Raw genomic sequence first — 20,058 nt, 5'->3', positions numbered from 1 at the left:
GTTTTACTACTTACACAGTAAAAACACTTTTTTTTCAAAATTATTTGTTCTTGCGTCTCCATATTTGGAGAGCCATAACTATTTTATTGTTCCACAGATGCAGTTGTATGAGAGCTTGTTTTTGCGGGACGACTTGTAGTTTTTGTTGGTACCATTTAGGAGTAGATGCGAGTTTTTGATCACTTTTTATCAAATTTTTTTAAGTCATGATTAACAGAAAACAGCAATTTTTCCATTGTTTTTTATTTTATTTTTTACGGCGTTCACCGTTCGGGTTAAATAACTTAACAACTTTATAGTCGGGTTCTTTACGGACGCGGCGATACCAAATATGTGTAACTTTTTTGCTTTATTGTGTTTTTTTAATAGTAAAGCATTTTGTAAGGAGAAAAATATGGTTTTTCATTTTTTTTTTCCACACTAGGGGACTTTAATATGCGATCATCCAATCGCTATTATAATACACTGCAATACTTTTGTAATACTTTTGTATTGCAGTGTATTACTGTCTGTCCGATTAAAATGGACAGGCTCCTGCTAGGACATGCCTCTGGCATAGGCTAGCAGGCATTCACTATAGGCAGACCTGGGGGCCTTTATTAGAACCCCGGCTGCCATCTGAGACACAGACACTCGGCGATCCCATCGCCGGGTGTCGGTGGGATCGCCGAGGGAGCTCCCTCCCTCTTTCCAAAACCACTCAGATGCGGTCCACGCTATTGAGCACCGCATCTGAAGGGTTAAACGGGTGAGATCGATACTAATATCGATCTCACCCGGTCGAGCAGGGATGCCCCCAGCCCTCAGCTACCTCTGGCAGCTGAGAGCAGAGAGATTTGACAGTTCCCTGCTCTGTTTACATTATTCTGATGCAGCGCCGTGGAATGGCGGTGCTGTAGAATAAAGCCAACTAATGACCGCAGTGAAAAGGCTTATCGGCGGTCATTAAGGGGTTAAGGACTGCCGTAAAAAGGCGTATTGTCATTAAGGGGTTATATTCGCAGTGTTGGGCGATCATCTCCAGTTTACTGTAGTATCATTTTTATTATTACACCGAAATTTATATTATATAATATAATAATATATAATATAATATATATATTATTATATTATACCTGTTAGGAGATTATGTCACCCCCAGACGAAGGCTGTGCCGAAACGTGCGTCGTGGTTGGCGCCATCCCGGTTGTGTCATATAGATGGTTATATATTGCGGCATGTTATTTCATATGCTGTACTCTTTTGAACATGTGTTGCAACTATCCTAGGACCATCACTACTTGTATTTAGCTTCTTGTCCATGTCCTTATCCATCCTGCAGTATTGCAAAGACAATTTATATTATATATGGTATATATCTTTATTTCATATATTGCTTAGCACTTTGCACTTTATAAATAAGATGTATCCGTATTGTTATGGGCATGTGTTCACCCTGTGTATTTCACTCCGGAGATGTTGCTATATCTATTGTGTGACTCTTTTTATTCATTTGTCCTCTATATTTAATAAAGTTTTTTGATACTTTTCAAAAGCATCACTATTGGTGCTTTGTGCCATCACTGTTTAGGTCAGGTTCGCCCCCTGCCGCTAGGGGCTGTGGGGTAACACAGGCGGAGTCGTATGTAGATGCCTGAGGGACTCAGTGGGGTGCCTGCTGAACATGGTGGGGCGGTTCCCTGGTGAAGGGTGCGGGTCCATCCCAGGTTTTTGCGTGGGCGGTCCTGTAAAGTCTGGGTAGGAGGGCGGTTTTTCCACATTTTCCCTTGTTAACCCTCTTCTGGTGAGTCATGAGGCGGTTGCGGTCTCAGTCCAGACTGAGGCACCTAATTAGGTAAACGGGGATCAGTTGGCTGTGTATGTCTGCTTCGAGGGATCGGGGCCCATCTTAAGCAGGAGGTCAGGAAACGTATAGGGAAGGATAGGTATGTGGAGAGGTTCTCCCTCCTCCCCTTGGAGATGTTCTATCTGGATCAGGGGAAGAGGGACTAAAGCAAAAAAGAAGGACGAGGAGAAAAGGCGTTATCTCCTGATTCCGCAAATGTTTACCAATTGGTTAATATGGTAAATGTTTGCATTTGCGATTCCAGCTAGTGTGATTTGCGAAAAGACGCCGGAGCACTGCTCGGCCCTTTTATGTTTTATAGATTCTATTGCGGAAGCACATAGTTTGTATGAGGGCCTGGTATGGCTCTGTTATGATAAAGAAGTCACAGTACAGACAACTCAGCTGACACTAAGCTTTATGCAGAACATAGTGGAATGTCAAAAACAGCAAAAAAAATCAAGAGAATCAAAAGAAATTTAATAAAACAACACCAGTCTCAAGTGAATATAATTCGTAATGTTGTAGGGGGGGGGGGTAAGGGAATGATAATGCTGGGAACTCAATCTGTTATACTCTACTTAAACCCTTCCCACCACTGCAGGATAGCCGCTCTGATAAAAGCAATCCAACACTCGAGCCTACAGTACCTATTATACGCTAGATCCACCTGCATAATTATTAGTGGGACCAAAGAAATGGTGACCAAAAACATCCAATTCCAATGCCATTCCCTATGTCTGAAGGTTATAGTTCATAAGGGAAACAAATATAGTTATTGGCCATATCAATCAGATCCTGAGTATACAGTAATAGATGTGTGAGATAATTGTTGTTTGGGTAAATATAAGACACAGTACAGAAGGTTGTATTGATCATGACAATAATTATATAGTTATATATTCCAAAATGAGGGACCAGTACAAATTAAAGTTGCACTGATCACAGCAATAGTACTTGTATGTCCCCAGTGTAGAAAGAAGTCAGCCGCATAGTTTAGCTGGCCACCCGATGTCAGTCCATAATGGTGCAGGGGATAGAGGAGTATTCCCTGCACATAATATAAATAGCATCTGATGTCATAAAGTACTGCCCCGGATGTGATGATGAGCGGTACCATTGCACGGTGCAGACGTCTATCAAGCATGTGTCACTGGTGGGAGTATCACGTGTCTCCCATGATCGAACGCCCAGAGTGTAGTCCATGAGGCTTCTCATGACATGAGCTGCCAACGTGTGTCAACAGATAGGGAACCAATAAGTGTGTCAGATGCCGGATACCACATCATCGGTAGCTGTGTATTGTATCTGTAGAGACCTGACCACAAATGTATTAACTCTAGGCACCCTCAGGAGTTTTCAGTGGTGGTCCTCTCTGTGATTATTTTTTTGCTGTTTTTACCTTCCACTGTGTTCTGTAGTCAGCGTACTGACAGCCCCATGATCAAATCACAGGGCGCTTATGGAGTGATAGAGGGAGCCGCCTCCCACTGTCTACCCACTTAAATGCTGCGGTGGCCAATGACTACACCATCTAAGAGGTTAAATGGTCAAGATCAGAGGTTTCAATCACAGCCGGGCTCCTCCTGTGCCCACACAATCACCATGATGGAATAGTACGTCACGGTGGCCCTATGTAAAGCAATCCATGACGTACATTTATTTTATGGAGGCTTAAGGGGTTAATTTTATGGCTGAACTTTGTATAATCATCAAGGGCTTAATAATAGGAGTTGCAGGGGTAAAAGCCTCACTGGTGCCTTGCTACCTGAGGGGCCCCAAAAGAAGACACTTGAATTATAAATGGAGCACAGTCTAGAAAAATAGTCGCCTATTGGTCAGTGTCTGTAGTGTCCGGAATAAAAAGAATACGTTGTTTCAAGGTAAAGTTGTTATGATGAGACGACCCCTTTAAATACGTAAGTGACAGTTTTACACAATTAATTTATATAAGTGACACTATTGATATAATTGTTCTGCAATATGTCAGCTTCTATGTACAGATATAGTGATCTTTAACTTGACTTTAACCCCTTCCCGACATTTGTCGTAAGTTTACGTCATGGAAAGCCAGTGCTTCCCGCAAAATGTTGTATACTTACGACAAATGTTTGGCACCGGATCATCGCCGGATCTTAGCTGTATCTGACAACTGACATCCGGCTGTAATTGCGGGGACCGAAATTAGCTTCGATCCCTGCCATTAACCCCTTCAATGCAGTGTTCAAACGTGATCGCTACATTTAAGCTGTTTGTAGCTCATCAGAACCCTAGCAATGAAATTGTCGGGGATCCGGTGGCTGCAATGGCAACCGGAGGGCTAATACTGGCCTCCCGATCTGCCTAGCATGGAAGCCCGTCAAGATCTGCCCGGCGGCGGAGCCTGATCGGCTTCCGTAGCCGCCGGCAAGATGGCGCCGACTCAGGAGCTGATCCAGCATCATCAGCAGTGAAAGTCAGCTGTATGTTACAGCTGACATCCACCTGTAACGGCAGGAACCGGAGCTAGCTCCGATCCCTGACATTAACCCCTTCGATGCAGCAATCGAAAGCGATTGCGGCATCGTAGCGGTTACTAGCAGATCGCCAGCCCTGACAGGCAATCGGGACTGGCGACTGCTGCTATGGCAATAGGAGACACAATGGCATCCTGCTCTACCATTACGAAAGACGATTAGGCCCCACCGGGAGGCGAAGCCTAATCGGCTTTCTGTCAGTGAATAACTGACAGATCTAATACATTGCACTACGTAGGTAATGCAATGTATTAGAAAAAAAACATCAGACAGTTGGAACTTCAAGTCCCCTAGTGGGACTTGAAAAAAAGTGTAAAAAAAAAGTATTAAAAAAGTGTCAAAAAAAGTGAAAAAAATAAAAGTTTGAGAACAATAAAAGTTTCAAGTAATAAAATAAAACACAATCGCCCTTTTTCACTTATCAAGTCCTTTATTATTGAAAAATAAGAATAAGCCATACGTATTTGGTATCACCGCGACCGTAACGACCTGAGGTTTTAAAATATTATATTATTTATTGCACGCGGTGAACAGCGTAAAAAAAAACCGTAAAAAACTATATCAGAGTTTCTGTTTTTTGGTTACTTTGCCCTACAAATATTGGAATAAAAAGTGATCAAAAAGTCGCACCTATCCAAAAATGGTACCTATAAAAACTATCGCTTGTCTTGCAAAAAACAAGCCCTCATACAGCTCCATCGGCAAACAAATTAAAAAGTTATGGTTCTCACAACTTGGCGACAGAAAAAATACATTCTTTTTACAAAAGTAATTTTATTGTGCAAAAAGTTGTAAAATATAAAAAAGTTCTATAAATTAGGTATCGCCGGAATCGTACTGATCCGCAGAATAACGTGAACATCTAGTTTATAACACATGGTGTATAAAAAAAAACTAAGAAAAACTATGGCAGAATTTTTTGTTTACCTGGCTTCCCAAAAAATAGGATAAAAGGTGATCAAAAAGTCGCATGTACCCCAAAATGGTACCAATAATCGCTACAGCTCGTCCCGCATATAAAAGCCCTCATACCACTATGTCTTTGAAAAAATAAAATTAATTAAGGCTCCAATAAGTCAGGAAATAAAAAATATGCAGTTGTGCCGGCCCGAGGGGAACATTTCTTCTGTTTCAAGAGGCGATTTATCAAGGACCTAAAATTAGGGAACCAGGAAGGGGAGGGCCCAAACATATCTGCTGGAATCGAGGGCGCCCGTATTATACCAGGACAACACTTTCCCAGCAAAATTCCCCAAACTACAAAGGTGCGGAGTGCGGACCAAAAGGGGGATAAGAAATGACACCATTTATCAGTGTGACACTGGCCTGTGCAGAAAGGATTGCTTTACAGCGTAACACACATCTATTGATTTTTATTTTTTTTACCCCATTATTATACCACCTGACTATGCCCCTTATATACTCCGACCCGCTTACATGTACCCCCACATTATAAATGGAAACACCAGCAATACTCAAACAACTATAGTACCAAGCAAAATCCGCTCTCCAAAAGGCAAATGACGCTCCCTCCGCTCCGAACCCTACAGTGTGCCCAAACAGCAGTTTCCTTCCACATATATGGCATCGTCATACCCGGGAGAACCCTTTTAACAATTTTTGGCGTGTGTGTCTCCAGTGGCATAATCTGAGTATGACATATTTGCCACTGAAATGGCATATCTAGGGAAAAATATAAATTTTTAATATGCACCATCCGCAGTGCAATCATTTATGGAAAAGACCTGTGGGGCGAAAATGCTCACTACACCCCTTAATAAATTCCTTGAGGGGTGTAGTTTCCAAATGGGGTCACTTCTCAGGGGTTTCTTTTTATTATTTCACATCTGAGCCTCTGCAATTGTCAACCAATACTTTGTAAATGGCCAAATTAGGCCTCAATTTTACATGGTACGCCTTCACTCCTAAGCCTGGTCGAATGTCCAGGCAAAAGATTAGTGCCCCATCCATGTAGGGTGTTTCTAAAACCGAGAAACACAGCATAATAATTAGAGAGCATGTCTTGTTATGGTGGCACAAGCTGGGCACCACATATTGGCATATCTATGGAAAAAATCCCATTTTCACTCTGCAACATCGAGTGCACACTAATTTCTACAAAACATCGGCAGGGTTAAAATGCTTACTACACCCCTAGGTAAATGCATTGAGGGGTAGTTTCCAAAATTGGGTCACTTCTGGGGGGTTTCTACTGTTTTTGGCCCACAGGCACCCAGAGACCAATCCAGCAACATCTGCACTCTAAATGGCCCTCCTTCCCTTCTGAGCCCTGCCGTGTGCCCAAACAGAAGTTTATGACCACATATGGGGTATTGCCGTACTTGGGAGAAATTGCTTTACAAATGTTGGGTTCTTTTTTTCCTTTATTTGTTGAGAAAATGAAAAAATTTTTGCTAAAGCCACGTCTTATTGAAGAAAAAGGATTGTTGTTTTTTTCACTGCCCAATTCTAATAAATTCTAAGAAACATCTGTGGTGTGAAAATGCTTACTACACCCCTAGATGAATTCCTCAAGAGGTATAGTTTCCTAAATGGAGTCACTTTTTGGGTGTTTTCATTGTTTTGTCCCCTCAGGGGCTCTGCAAATGCGACCTGGCCTCCTCCAAAAGCCAAATAGCGCTATTTCCCTTCTAAGCCCTGCCGTGTGTCCAAACAGCCGGTTATTACCACATGTGGGGTATTGTTTTACTCGGGAGAAATTGCTTTACAAATTTTGCAGTGTTTTTTCTCCTTCAGCCCTTGTGGAAATGAGAAAAAATGTGCTAAACCTACATTTTCTCTGAAAAAATTTAGATTGTCATTTTCAGGCCTACTTCTAATAATTTCTGTAAAAAGCCTGTGCGGTCAAAATGCTCACTATACCCCTAGATAATTTCCTTAAGGTGTGTAGTTTCCCAAATGGGGTCACTTTTGGGGGATTTTCACTGTTTTGGCACCGCAAGAACCCTTCAAACCTGACATGGTGATACCCGGACCCGCTAGGAGTCAATGGTTATAGAAACGGAGCGAAGCTCAGAGATTCATTCAAGCCATGTGGATACATTGTCCCACGGGTCCATATCCAACGAATCTCACATTGTGCCAGCTTTTGTTTAACAGCACCTCCCCTCATACCCGATATGATGTGGTCAATCCCTCTCACCTTTAATTGAGATGGATCACAGGAATGATGTAACCTGAAATGTCGGGCTACTGGTTTGAGACCTTCCAAATTGTCCACTTCTGTCGCTCGCTTGATGTCGGACATATGTTCCCTTACTCGGACCTTCAATTCTCTGGATGTAAGGCCAACATAGATTTTGGGACAGGGACATACCGCATAATACACTACAGCTTTTGTGGTGCAGGTTATTGAATAGGTCATGTAGTATATTTTTGTACCTGAGGCATTCGTGAATGTTGATGCCTTCTCTATATTTGGACATGCAATGCAGTGTCCACAAGGATTACAGACCCATTTCGGGCCCCTAGTCCCAAAAGGATACTTGCTTTTGATTGGATTGTAGTGGCTCCTCACCAGGTGGTGCCTCAGGTTTTTAGAGCGTCTTGCTGTAATGCTTGGGTATCTGGTGATGAATCTCTCCAGTGTAGGGTCTGTCAATAAAATGGGCCAATATCGTTTAAAAATGTCCCTCATTTGTAACCACCTTGAGTGGTAGCTGGTTATAAACCTTACCTGTGTTTGTGTGTTTGTCTTTTTCTTTGGAAAGAGAAGGTCATCTCTAGAAGTGTGTTTCGCCCTGTGATATGCCTTTTCAATGGACCTCATACTATATCTGCGGTTAAGGAAACGATTTTACAATTTGTCTGATGAACAGATTTTCCTAATCTGCAGAAATTGTCCAATGGGGACTGCCTGAATAGTCTGTGGGGGATGGGAAGAAGAAGAGTGTAACAATAATCTGACAGAGGTCTCCTTACGATACAGATCGCTTTGCAGAAAGCCATGTATATCCTTGACAAGTTTAATATTTAGAAATTCTATTTGTTTGCAGTGGAATTTATAGGTAAATTTCAGGTTTAATGTATTCTCATTCAGATTAGTCATGAATGAATCCAACTCAGACATCGCTGTCCCACATCCTCCCTGATGACGCGGCTTCCGGAAGTGGGGCGGTGGCCATCTTTGTACCCCCTTTCTGACGCCGGTGTCCTCTTTCCGCTTGTGACCGGTGATTTTTGATCTGTAACACATGGGCCAGGTAGGAGGGGATCCCGCTAGGATGATGCCAACCCCAGACGAAGGCATTCACCGAAACGCACGTTGGGTGTTGGCGTCCTTCCTATGTGAGACCATGACTTTTGGTATGTACTTATTCCTTACACTCGTCTGTTATCTCATGTTGGCAGTTTGATGTCATTCAGTCCTTTGGATTTTCCATCATATAACCATTAGCCCCATTATTGATGTGTATAGGGAATATTAGCATGCGGCTATAAGCTATATATCTGTACTGTCTATCACTGCAAATTTTGACTACTATCTCACATCTATCAACTATCTGATGCATTTCCCATGCGGCTTGGCTGTCCTCCTTGGACTTTGATATACATTTGTGTCTGCATCCTGCTACAAATATGCATAAACATGCCCATTACATTTACTTTTTGGTCTAGCATAGGCTGACGCCTTCTCATTGTGTGACTCATCTTTTTATTCTGTCATGTCTATTTGTAATAAAATTTATATATTTTTATACTCCAACATTTTGTGCCGAAGTTGATAATTTTTCCACTTTGTAGTGTTCTTCTGGAAAAAAACTAAAGATGTCAGTGTGTCGAAATGCAGACAAGTCATGGCTATGAGAAGTCGTCTTGGCGGTCTTGGCTATGTGAAGAAAAGAAAAAGGGAAAGTGACCTACATTGTACATAAAATAAGTGCCAAACAGCCACAATTATATCTGAAAAAAAAATATATCATCTTTTATGCTGCAGTCAAAACAATCATTAAAACCAATGATGAGTCTCGCAAGAATCGGCATCACAGGGGCACACTAACTAGACCCCTAAGTTAGTCCAAACCCCTGACCAGTTCCTTAAATTATTCCAGACCCCAGACAAGACCCCTAAATCAGACCCCAAAATTAATAAAACCCCAGATTAGACTAAAGGAAATTAACTCAGACCGCTCTATTTACTTACTGTTCCTCGCTGGCTTCTCTTCTTTTTGGGCGCCGCTGCACACATGGTCCTGATGCCAGCCAGCACAAAGACCTTGTATGTACCGCAACACACAACATCCTGGCGGTGACTAACATCAAGACCCTGTGTGGCGGGCTGTGAATAAATTCAATATATCTTATGCATGACTTTCATCTGAATGGACACCATGTAACAATGTAACACTACATTTCTCTACCTATGCAACCAGTATACTAATAGTTATGTCACTATACATAGAGATCAGGACAATACACAGTATATAGAGAATTTATATAATAGAAATATATATGGCTATGAATGTATGACATATGGGGCACATGTATGACAACAATGCCAGTTAATTTCTTGTAAATCTGAATAGAAATTATAAGATCACATTATAAAGCTTCTGGTCCTCAGTTTTTGCACATTATACCCACGTCCAACAAATTTTTGGATTTGTGGATGCGTCAAATTTATGAGAGGCCTGCAAGATGTTAAATGGTAAAGATGACATCCTCCGCCAGGTCAGACATCAGTCAACATGCTTCTAACTCCAGCACCTGCACCAAAGATACATACATTATATATCAATTTTATATTAAAACGCACCATGACATTATTTCAGTGTACTTTCCCTTTAAACTTGCTGAGGCATGAATCATCATGGCAAGTGCCGCAAACAACAACAACCAATAGAATCGCAGGATTTGAATTTAAAGATAGAAAAATATCATCAGTTGGTGCCAGTCTGCGATTGCTCTTTTCAGAGATAAGACAGGCTCCATTTTGTTCTTCAAAGCGATTTGACAAATGTTTACTTTTATCGGAGGAGAAGACACTACTGCGTATCTGCGTCTTCTGAGAGACAACACCAACTGTCTTCAAGACTTCACAGGTAAAGTGCCGCCATTTACTAACCATAATGACCACGTCATCCCAGACACAGACACAGATGCTTCTTCCACTACTGAAATTGATTGTATTTTATTAATAAACTCAAAGGTTTTCACCTAAATACCCAAAATCTGGATAAACTAAGGAGACAAGAGTAAAATAACCCGACGTATCATCTCCTTCCTCAGATCTTGCTGATGGATCCCAAGCTGTAGGACCGTATGCTTATTATTATTCTGTATTTAGAGAGGTTTCCATTCTAGAAAATGATATCAATAGGATCTTCCACCATATTCTGATCAGTCTGCCAGCACCATCACCCCATTTCTTCAGTTTTACCCTTCATAGTGGCATCCCCCCCCCACCCCGGTTTCCAGGGAACTACAACATAGTCTGATTTAATTGATTACACAATGCTGTCTCTTCATTCTCAGGATCGGCAGGGGTCCCGGAGATCAGACCCCACTAATCAGAATGTTATGTCGTATCCTAGCAATATGCCATAACACTCAATTATGAGTAAACCCCCTTAATATTCATAGTATATACATTTTATACCTCAGTGCAGCTGTCCTGTGATTCTTCTTTTTTTATTTTCAACCAAGTTTTAAAATTTTCTTTAATCTATAATGTGTGTAAATTGGGTCCGGGGATGTGGATAATGTTAGAGGGGTGCTTATTGTGTTTTTACTATAATATATAAATATATTCCTGGTCTCTAATGTAAAATCTGTAGCAGGGCCCTTTCTATACCATGTGTCATTTATAATACTGGTGTCTTCTTATGGAAGAGTGGATTTTGGGCCCCCTATGGCAGTAGATCCTGGGTGTGACTGCTACCTCTGCACCCTCTATATAACGTCAGTCCAGCACACCCACTACATGTTTATATTAATTAAGTTTTTGTAACATCTTCTTCAGGAAACTTGAGGCCATCAGGCTTATTAGCCATTGGGCCCATGACTGTGTGGCACGGAAGGGGTTAAAGGAGGGATATATCCTGCTAGCGGTGGGTCTGTCCAAGATCAATTTAGGTGGGCCACAGGACCTATAGGGATAGAGGGCACCCGCCCAGGGGCGTAACTAGGAAAGACTGGGCCCCATAGCAAACTTTTGACTGGGGCCCCCGCCTCCCCTGGGTGTCACACAACCCCCCCCCCTTGTAGATAGTGCCTTTTTTACAGCCCCCCTTTAGATAACGCCATACAGCCCCCTCTTTAGATAGCGCCATACAGTCCCCTCTGTATATAACGCCATACAGCCCCCTCTGTAGATAGCGCCATACAGCCCCCTCTGTAGATAACTCCATACAGCCCCCTCTGTAGATAGCGCCATACAGCCCCCTCTGTAGATAGCGCCATACAGCCCCCTGTAGAGAACGCCATACAGCCCCCCTGTAGAGAACGCCATACATCCCCCTGTAGATAACGCCATACAGCCCCCACTGTAGATAACGCCATACAGAGTCCCCCCTGTAGATAATGCCATACAGCCCCCTTTGTAGATATCGGGCTGGCATACGGGTATAATAAGAAAACATTATTTTGAAAATACTTAAATAAATAAAGCTGTGGCCGACCCTCGTGTCAACCCACGTTTAAAAGTTTAGTTGTGTGTCGTTCAAATTACTTGTATGGTTTATGTATAATCCACCCTAGCCTGTACATGGTACAGGTATGCGCACAGTCAGTCACATTCCCAAATATTCATGGTAATTTTCTCTTCTATTTAAGTTTCCCAGGAAGAGGAGAAGAGATGGCGAGGAAGAGGAAGAGAGAGATGGTCACTCTACATGTGGAGGAGACGTCAGTACAAGATTTTATATCACTGCAGTCACTACATACCAAATCCATACTTAGTGTTACAAACCATTACAAATCTAATGTATCAGCTTCTTATTAACCTCTTCACCCATGGGAATAAACACCCTATAAGGGTGACGCGTCCTTCTACCAAGGTCATACAAAGCTTAAAGGGAATGTGTCGCTAGAAAAAAATTTTTTTTCTAGTTAGACAATTAGTATATAAATGATTACACATTGTTCTAATTTTTTTAATTTTTTCACAAGTCTGGAAATATTATAAATTAGATTCTAATTTATAACATTTCCATGTGCTGGTAACTAGAGGGAGCAATTCCCAAAATTGCAGCATTGGCATGTGGTAAAGCAACCTCATTGCCTTATGCTGCAAAATTTGAGAAGACACACTCTTTCTAGTGTCCCCAAACAATCCCCCTTCTTTATCCTGGCTAGTGCCAGGAGAAAGGAGGGGGTTGAATGTTCAAATCTCCTACACTGTGTGCCGCCATTTTTTGAGCGAATGCACAATGTAGGAGGATTAGATACCGTGGTAATCACACAATATAAAACGAACATACACAAACATAACTTACCTGCTCCTGACGCCACCGTCGCTGTCGCCGCCACTGCCTCCGCCCCTTGCCCTTGCTTCTTAACATATGAACGGAAGCCGTGACCGGAAGTAGTCGTCATACTGTCCGGCCGCGGCTTCCGGTCCACATGAAAATGGCGCCGGATGTCGCTCTGCCGAAGACCTACCTGTTGGTCTGTGTGGGAGCGGCGCTTCCGCCGTTCCCACACAGACGGCGTACACTATAGTGAATGGAACGGCTCCCGTTTGCCTTCTCTATGGGGATGTATGTACCGTATTCCATCTCTGTATGTGTCGTTAATCGTCACATACAGAGATGAAAAAAAAAATGGCAGCCCCCATAGAGAAGTAAAAGAAAGAAAAAAGAAACACAAACACACAAATAAATAAAATGTATTTTAATGACATACTAAAAGCAATAACATATAAAAAAAAATTTTTCGTGACACCTTCCCATTAACTAATGCTCTGAGAGGTACTAACCCCAGAGACATACCACGAGGAAATGTTCTTAAACATGGATTTTACTAAGATTTCCCTGTCATTTATTCATTTCATTGTAAACTTATTAGCACATAATTGTCTGTATTTTATATTTTTACATTGGACTGCTGATTGTAATATCTATTTCTTCGCCAAACATGGACTCCTTGGATTGCTTTTCAGGGTTCTGACTCCTATAAAGACATTATACGAGAGCTGAGTACTGCACGGCAGCCTGAGTAGCGCTCTTTACTTTGCGGGATGTCATGGTGGGACACCCCACTCACTTTAATCTGCTCCTCACCCTCCTCTATTTCTTTTTTTTTTGTAACTTTCTCTTCGTTCTCTGTACTCTTATGCGGCTGTTGAATCCGTCCTCTTCGTAGGGGGCCTGGAGTCATGTAGACTACTCTCCTGCGTGGGAATATTGGCTTTCACAGCAGTTCTTTATATGTACGCTGCATTTATACTTTCTGTACTCTTATGTAATTCTGTACCCCAAATGTTTTACAAAATGGACCTTTTCGATCATGAAAATAAAGATTTTATATTTTTACATTGGACTGCTGACTGTAATAACTATTTCTTCTATGACAGTTCGCTGACCTACATGATAGACGAGTGCCGGAAGAGGAGGAAGGAGCATACCCTGCAGCCAGAAGAACGGACTGCTTTCTACAATCTCCTCGGTAAGATTCACTGCACCTTCCAATGATTTCTGACCAGACACAACGAGGGGGATTTATTAGGACTGACGTTTCATACCCCGGTCTTAGTAAACAGTTCGCTGGAGTAGGATGCCACACATTTAATAAGAAGCTAATTTCTCATAATAATTTTGCCTCATCTTTCAGCTGGCCATTCACCACAATCGTGGCGTAACAATTGCACTCACAGGGCGTGGGAACGTGACCGCAGCCCTATCCCTTTTCTCCCAGGATCGGACATTAGATAAATATATATATGCTCACCGCTCATCTTCTCCCTATGCCCTCTCAGCATGCTGCGGCTCATACAACATACAGGGCCATATATGTGATGCAGCACTCAACGACCTCAGTGCTGCGTCACATACAACGCTCTACGCCAGTGCCTTGTATGAGCTGTGGTCCGCAGGGAGAGCCTAAGTGGGGAGAAGCGAAGTGGAGCGTTGAGGTGAATACATTTTTATTTTATTATTTTGATGTATTGTCCGATAGGAGGGGAGGGGGAATTTGATCACACAAAGTGTGATTTACATTTATTCTCATGTACAAACATATGACAACTTATTCTAAACATAAGCCATCAATATTTTATCAGTGAGGGTCTGGCTCCTGGCACCACTATAGTAAGCAAAGTAAAGGAGCTGCAGTGTTCCAGCGAGTGTTAGGCTGGGTTCACACAACCTATTTTCAGATGTAATGGAGGTGTTTTACGCCTCGAATTATGTCTGAAAAAACGCCTCCAATACGTCGGCAAACATCTGCCCATTACTTTCAATGGGCTTTACGATGTACTGTGCTGACGACCTGTCATTTTACGCATCACTGTCAAAAGACGGCTCATAAAATGACAGCCTCGTCAAAAGAAGTGCAGGACACTTCTTGGGACGTTATTGGAGCCGTTTTCTCATAGACTCCAATGAAAACAGCTCCAAAAACGGCCGTAAAAAATGCTGCGAAAAAGCTGCGAAAAACGCTGCTAAAAACGCGAGTTGCTCAAAAAACATCTGAAAATCAGGGGCTGTTTTCCCTTCAAAACAGCTCCGTATTTTGATACGTTTTTTGTTAAGCGTGTGAACATACTCTAATAAATCCTTTACTGTTTACTCAAGCACAGCGCCATACATATAGTTGTGGCTGTGCCTGGTACTGCATTTCACTGCTGCTCAGTCCCAATAAAGTGAATGGGACTGATTTGCAGTATCAGACATAGCCACAACCATATATATGGTGCTATGCGTGGGTAAACAACAAAGGGGCCGTTGTTTATCCCTTCTCCCTGCTTGCATTCTGGGCCCTAATGACCAAGCAATATTTTAAGTTTTCCATCGTCACATTCGAAGAACTATAACCTTTTTATTTTTGCGTCGACATAGCTGTATAAGGTATTGTTTTTTACGGGACAAGTTGTATTTATTAATAGCATCATTTGGGGTACATATAATTTATTGATTAACTTTTATAAACTTTTTTTTGGGGGGGTAGAAGAAAACCTAAAATTTTGCCCATCTTTTTTGCGTCCTAAATCTACGCCGTTTACCGTGTGGTATAAATTACAAATAACTTTATTCAGCGGGTTGTTACGATTGCAACGATACCAAATTTGTATAGATTTGGTATGTTTTACTACTTACACAGTAAAAACACTTTTTTTTCAAAATTATTTGTTTTTGTGTCTCCATATTTGAAGAGCCGTAACTTTTTTATTGTTCCGCCGATGCAGTTGTATGAGGGCTTGTTTTTTGCGGGACGACTTGTAGTTTTTATTGGTACCATGTTGGAGTAGATGCGACTTTTTGATCACTTTTTATCATGTTTTTAAGTCAGGATTCACAGAAAACAGCAATTTGTCCATTGTTTTGATTTTATTTTTTACGGCGTTCACCGTGCGGGTTAAACAATGTAATAGCTTTATAGTCGGGGTCGTTACGGATGTGGCGATACCAAATATGTGTAACTTATTTGCTTCATTCTGGTTTTTTTAATAGTAAAGCATTTTGTAAGGGGAAAAAATGTGTTTTTAATTTATTTTTTTTTCACATTTTTTTTAAATTAACTTTATTCAACTTTTGTTTTTCACTTGTCCCACTAGGGGACTTTACTATGCGATCATCCGATCGCTTTTATAATACACTACAATACTTTTGTATTGCAGTGTATTACTGCCTGTCTGTTTAAAACGGACAGGCATCTGCTAGGACATGCCTCTGGCATTACCTAGCAGGTATTCACTACAGGCAGACCTGGGGGCCTTTATTAGGCCCCCGGCTGCCATCGGAGACACAGACACTCGGCGATCTTATCGCCGGGTGCCGGTGGGATGAGAGGGAGCTCCCTCCCTCTCTCCAAAACCACTCAGACCAAAACCACTTTAGCGCCACATCTGAGGGGTTAAACGGGTGAGATCGATACTAATATTGATCTCACATATTCAAGCAGGGTTGCCCCAGCTCTCAGCTACATCTGGCAGCTGAGAGCAGGGAGATTTAACGGCTCCCTGCTATGTTTATTTATCCTAATGCAGCGCAGTGAAACGGCTATTGCATCAGAATAAAGCCCACTAATGACCGCCGTGAAAAGGCTAATCGGCGGTCATTAAGGGGTTAAGCATTTACTTAACCTTTAATTCTTTGTATATAAACTATTTTGCATTTAAAGAATTTGAAATAAACTTTTTTCGTAGATGATGAGCAGATCCAGCTGTTTTTGGCCAAGGACATCTGTTTGAGGATTTCGGACAAGGTAATTTTATAATGAAAAAACAAATAGACAATCAGCCAGATATAGACATGACTGACAAGAAAGATCAGATTTGAATAAAAGGGTTTATGTGGCATTAAGAGATATTCTACTTTACATCTACATCCTTGGTAAGATAATAATATTACAGTCAGAACAATGAGGATAATCCTGTGATTTATGTGTTAGGATTATGGACCGACATTAATAAACATATAAATAGAATCACCACATAAAGATAAGACATAAGAAGAGACCATTTCTCTATCTCCAAATTCTAACCTCTTGTCTTCTTCCACTAGTATCTGCTGGCCATGGTCCTCGTGTATTTCAAGAGAGCCGGACTGCGTACCGAGGAATATAGAGAGAATTTCTTTGCATCCCTGTGAGTATATTCACGTATCACATGTTTGAAGGAATACGCTCAAGTAGTTGTGGATCATGTGCTTTCAGGGTCACCATCAGGGCAGTACAGCTGGTACGGCAGTCAGGGGCCCGGCCACAATGCTGAAAAAAAGGGGTCTGCCCGCGTCTTAGTAACTGTAAACATTTCTATCAGGGCCCCAGCGTTAGTTACTTGGAGAAAGGAACGGACCCTTCCGTTCCTTCCTTGTAAGTAACTGTAACGCTGGGACTCCGAGAGGACAGTAGGGGAAGCTGCTGCATGAGAAGCATGAAAGCAGCTCCGTGTGGAGAGAGCCGCCCACCAGACATTTAAAAATTGCGGCAAAACTGCCTTATTTGTGCCGCAATTACAAAAATTACATGAAAATAATAATGGAACAAAACATGAAAAAAACTGTGCTTTTAGGCTATATTTTCACAGAGCAGTTAAATCAAGTTTTTGCTGAGATTTTGCAAAAAATTGCATTTGACTGCACTGTGTGAATAGACCCTAAAGGCCGTTTTACCGGCAGATAATCGTAAGGTGCAGCCAGCGCTGTTCAACGAGACATCGTTAATTAAGGCCCGTTTGCTCCTGTCACACGGAGCTATGGATGGAGACGAGCGGTCGTTACTCGGATCCCTCGTCCCCATACGTTATTATCATTTACACAGGGAGATGTGATGCCGACAACGATAATATTTCACTTATTTAAAAGGATACGACCAGTAGATGATCGTTCATCTTGTGTTCGCTGCCCTGTTTACACGGGGCAATTATCGGCAACGAGCGTTCTGTCAATGCCTATGTCTCCTATTTTTGGTGCTGTTGAACACTGAAAATCCACTACAAATTACAATTTGTACAATTTATGTGAATTAGGTTTTCAAATCTGCATTCACATGCAGCAGAAAAAAAATCTGCATGGGCTTTAGGGCATTCTGCTGATTGTTAAATCAGCAGCATGCCTATTATGTTGCAAAATTGGCACGCATTTCACCCTTTACAATGCAAAGGGTTAATTTGCTGCGAATCCTTAGCAAAATCTGTAAAGGTAAATTCACACGTAGCATAAACACTACGGATTTTCCACAATGGATTTCATTTTGGAAAATCCGTAGCGTAATACAGTAGCAGCAGAGTGGATGAGATTTGAATAAATCTCATCCACACGCTGACTAAAAATATACAGAAAAACAGTTCATAAATTGACCTGCGGTGCGTTTTTTTAATCCGCAGCATGTCAATTTATGCTTTGGAATCGCTGCTTTTCTGTTGAGAGTTTTCCCAATTGGATTTAATGGGGAGGTAAAACCCGCAACAAATAGCAGATGTTGCAATTTTTGTGGTGAAAAAGCTGCAATGTCAGGGGCTTCCCAATGCCGGAGTCCCCAGACAGAGCATCACAAGCAGTCTGCCCGTGGACTTTGGCCCAGGTAAAGCCCCTGACGTATCTGTTCATTTATGGATACGGATATGGATACCGTTCCCCAGGCGACGTATCCCATTGTGTGCCATATGTTTTGGCTGAATTCAATAAAATCCAGGGTATCAACTGGTCACTGACTGCTTCATGGTTTCGTTCCCTATAACTTGAACAAAATCAGTTACTGCATATAACGTACAAACGTGAGCGCCCCACTTTCCATTGCCCACCCACGGTAATGAAGGGGGGACCCAATCTCTTTGGCTGTATGGGGCCCAGAAATTCCTGATTGTGGCCCTATTCGCTTTACATTAGCTTTATCCCTTATAGGTTACAAAACAATTATGGTCATGTTTTAGCAGTAAAATAAAAATATTTTAACATTTTAATATCCAAAAGACAAAATATCAAACCTATAGATTACACTATGTAGCCTTCTGACTTTGGGGGGAGGGGTCATTCTAACATCCTTGGACACCATCGCTATCATTTATAGTAACACAAGTTTCCTTTACATTGAGATATATAAGTATACAGTGCTCTGCTCTTCCATTGGTCATTAATAAATTATTATTTTTTTCAGATTTCTAGCGAACCAGTTCGAGGAGGACGAGGACTTCAGAGACGAGATCTACGCGTGGGCCTTAGGAAGTGACTGGGAAATGAAGACAGAAGAGCTGCATCACCAACGCGACCAGTTGCTCTGCCGGATGGACTTTAGAGCGTGGGTGGCCCGGACCACATGTGATCTGGTCAGTAATAAAAAACAGAACAAGTGCCGTCTTTGATTAAGAGTCTGTGATGAGAAGCCAATTTTACCTCATTTACTATTCCATTTTAGATCATGGCACAAGACCCTTTCCACTGGGCATGGATGAGAAACAGGCAAATCCATCACAGCTGGGCCATACGTGCGTCAAGGAGAAATAAAGAGGAGTTTTACACCCGAGGCCCATGGAAGAGCGCGCTGTCCTGTGCCCGTTGTAGAAACATCATTTTGCATCCGTGCATGTGGAAAGTGGAAGGAAACATCATTAGCCGGATAGACACAGCAGTGGACCCGGAGACACCGATTGAGGTCCCTGACTAATAATAACGCTGGTAAGTAAAATGTTGGTGTTATAAAGAAGTAGGTAGGAAAAAATGATCACAAAAGTGCGAAGTAAAATGCAGTAATGGATCTTCTAATCCACATGTTGCTGAACGTTTTCTCTTGTACCTCTATTCCCACCCAGGAGGTTCTGCTGCCTGATCCACAAGAGAGATGAAGACCATGATGGATGACCAAACATGAGGAGCAGGTAATGTATAACACATGCATGCACGCACACAAAAACACATAATAAATACATACACACTAATACTTACACACACACATACATAACTATACACAATCATACTCACTGACACACTGCACATAGTAACACAGTCACTTTTTACATTTTCTGGCTCTATTCCTTGTATGGGGGAATCCACATATACACATGTATACTGTACACGCGCACATACGTTATATAGCGTTAAC

The 20,058-nt window shown here is 41.9% G+C and overlaps 1 protein-coding gene across 1 annotated transcript; it reads left to right on the top strand.

Moving 5' to 3' along the window:
• Positions 1-13,889: 13,889 nt before the first annotated feature.
• LOC142760425 (speedy protein 1-B-like) lies at positions 13,890-19,629 on the top strand. The gene is made up of 5 exons (XM_075863614.1): positions 13,890-13,968; positions 16,667-16,725; positions 17,025-17,107; positions 19,117-19,285; positions 19,375-19,629. Exons 1-5 carry the CDS (start codon positions 13,890-13,892, stop codon positions 19,621-19,623), a joined length of 639 nt encoding a protein of 212 aa, XP_075719729.1. The 3' UTR covers positions 19,624-19,629.
• The last annotated feature ends 429 nt before the right edge of the window (positions 19,630-20,058 follow it).

The sequence above is a fragment of the Rhinoderma darwinii genome, chromosome 4 (genome assembly GCF_050947455.1).
Source record: "Rhinoderma darwinii isolate aRhiDar2 chromosome 4, aRhiDar2.hap1, whole genome shotgun sequence".
NCBI classification, from domain to species: Eukaryota; Metazoa; Chordata; class Amphibia; order Anura; family Rhinodermatidae; genus Rhinoderma; species Rhinoderma darwinii.
The sequence above is the reverse complement of the archived record's forward strand: the minus strand, read 5'-3'. Positions and strand labels throughout refer to the sequence as shown.

Excerpts from the sequence above, each read along its gene's own strand:
- LOC142760425 (XM_075863614.1), top strand. The coding sequence starts at position 13,890 with ATGATAGACGAGTGCCGGAAGAGGAGGAAGGAGCATACCCTGCAGCCA. Across the intron at positions 16,726-17,024 it reads GTTTGAGGATTTCGGACAAG|TATCTGCTGGCCATGGTCCT; the intron begins GTAATTTTATAA and ends TTCTTCCACTAG. Across the intron at positions 17,108-19,116 it reads GAGAATTTCTTTGCATCCCT|ATTTCTAGCGAACCAGTTCG; the intron begins GTGAGTATATTC and ends TATTTTTTTCAG.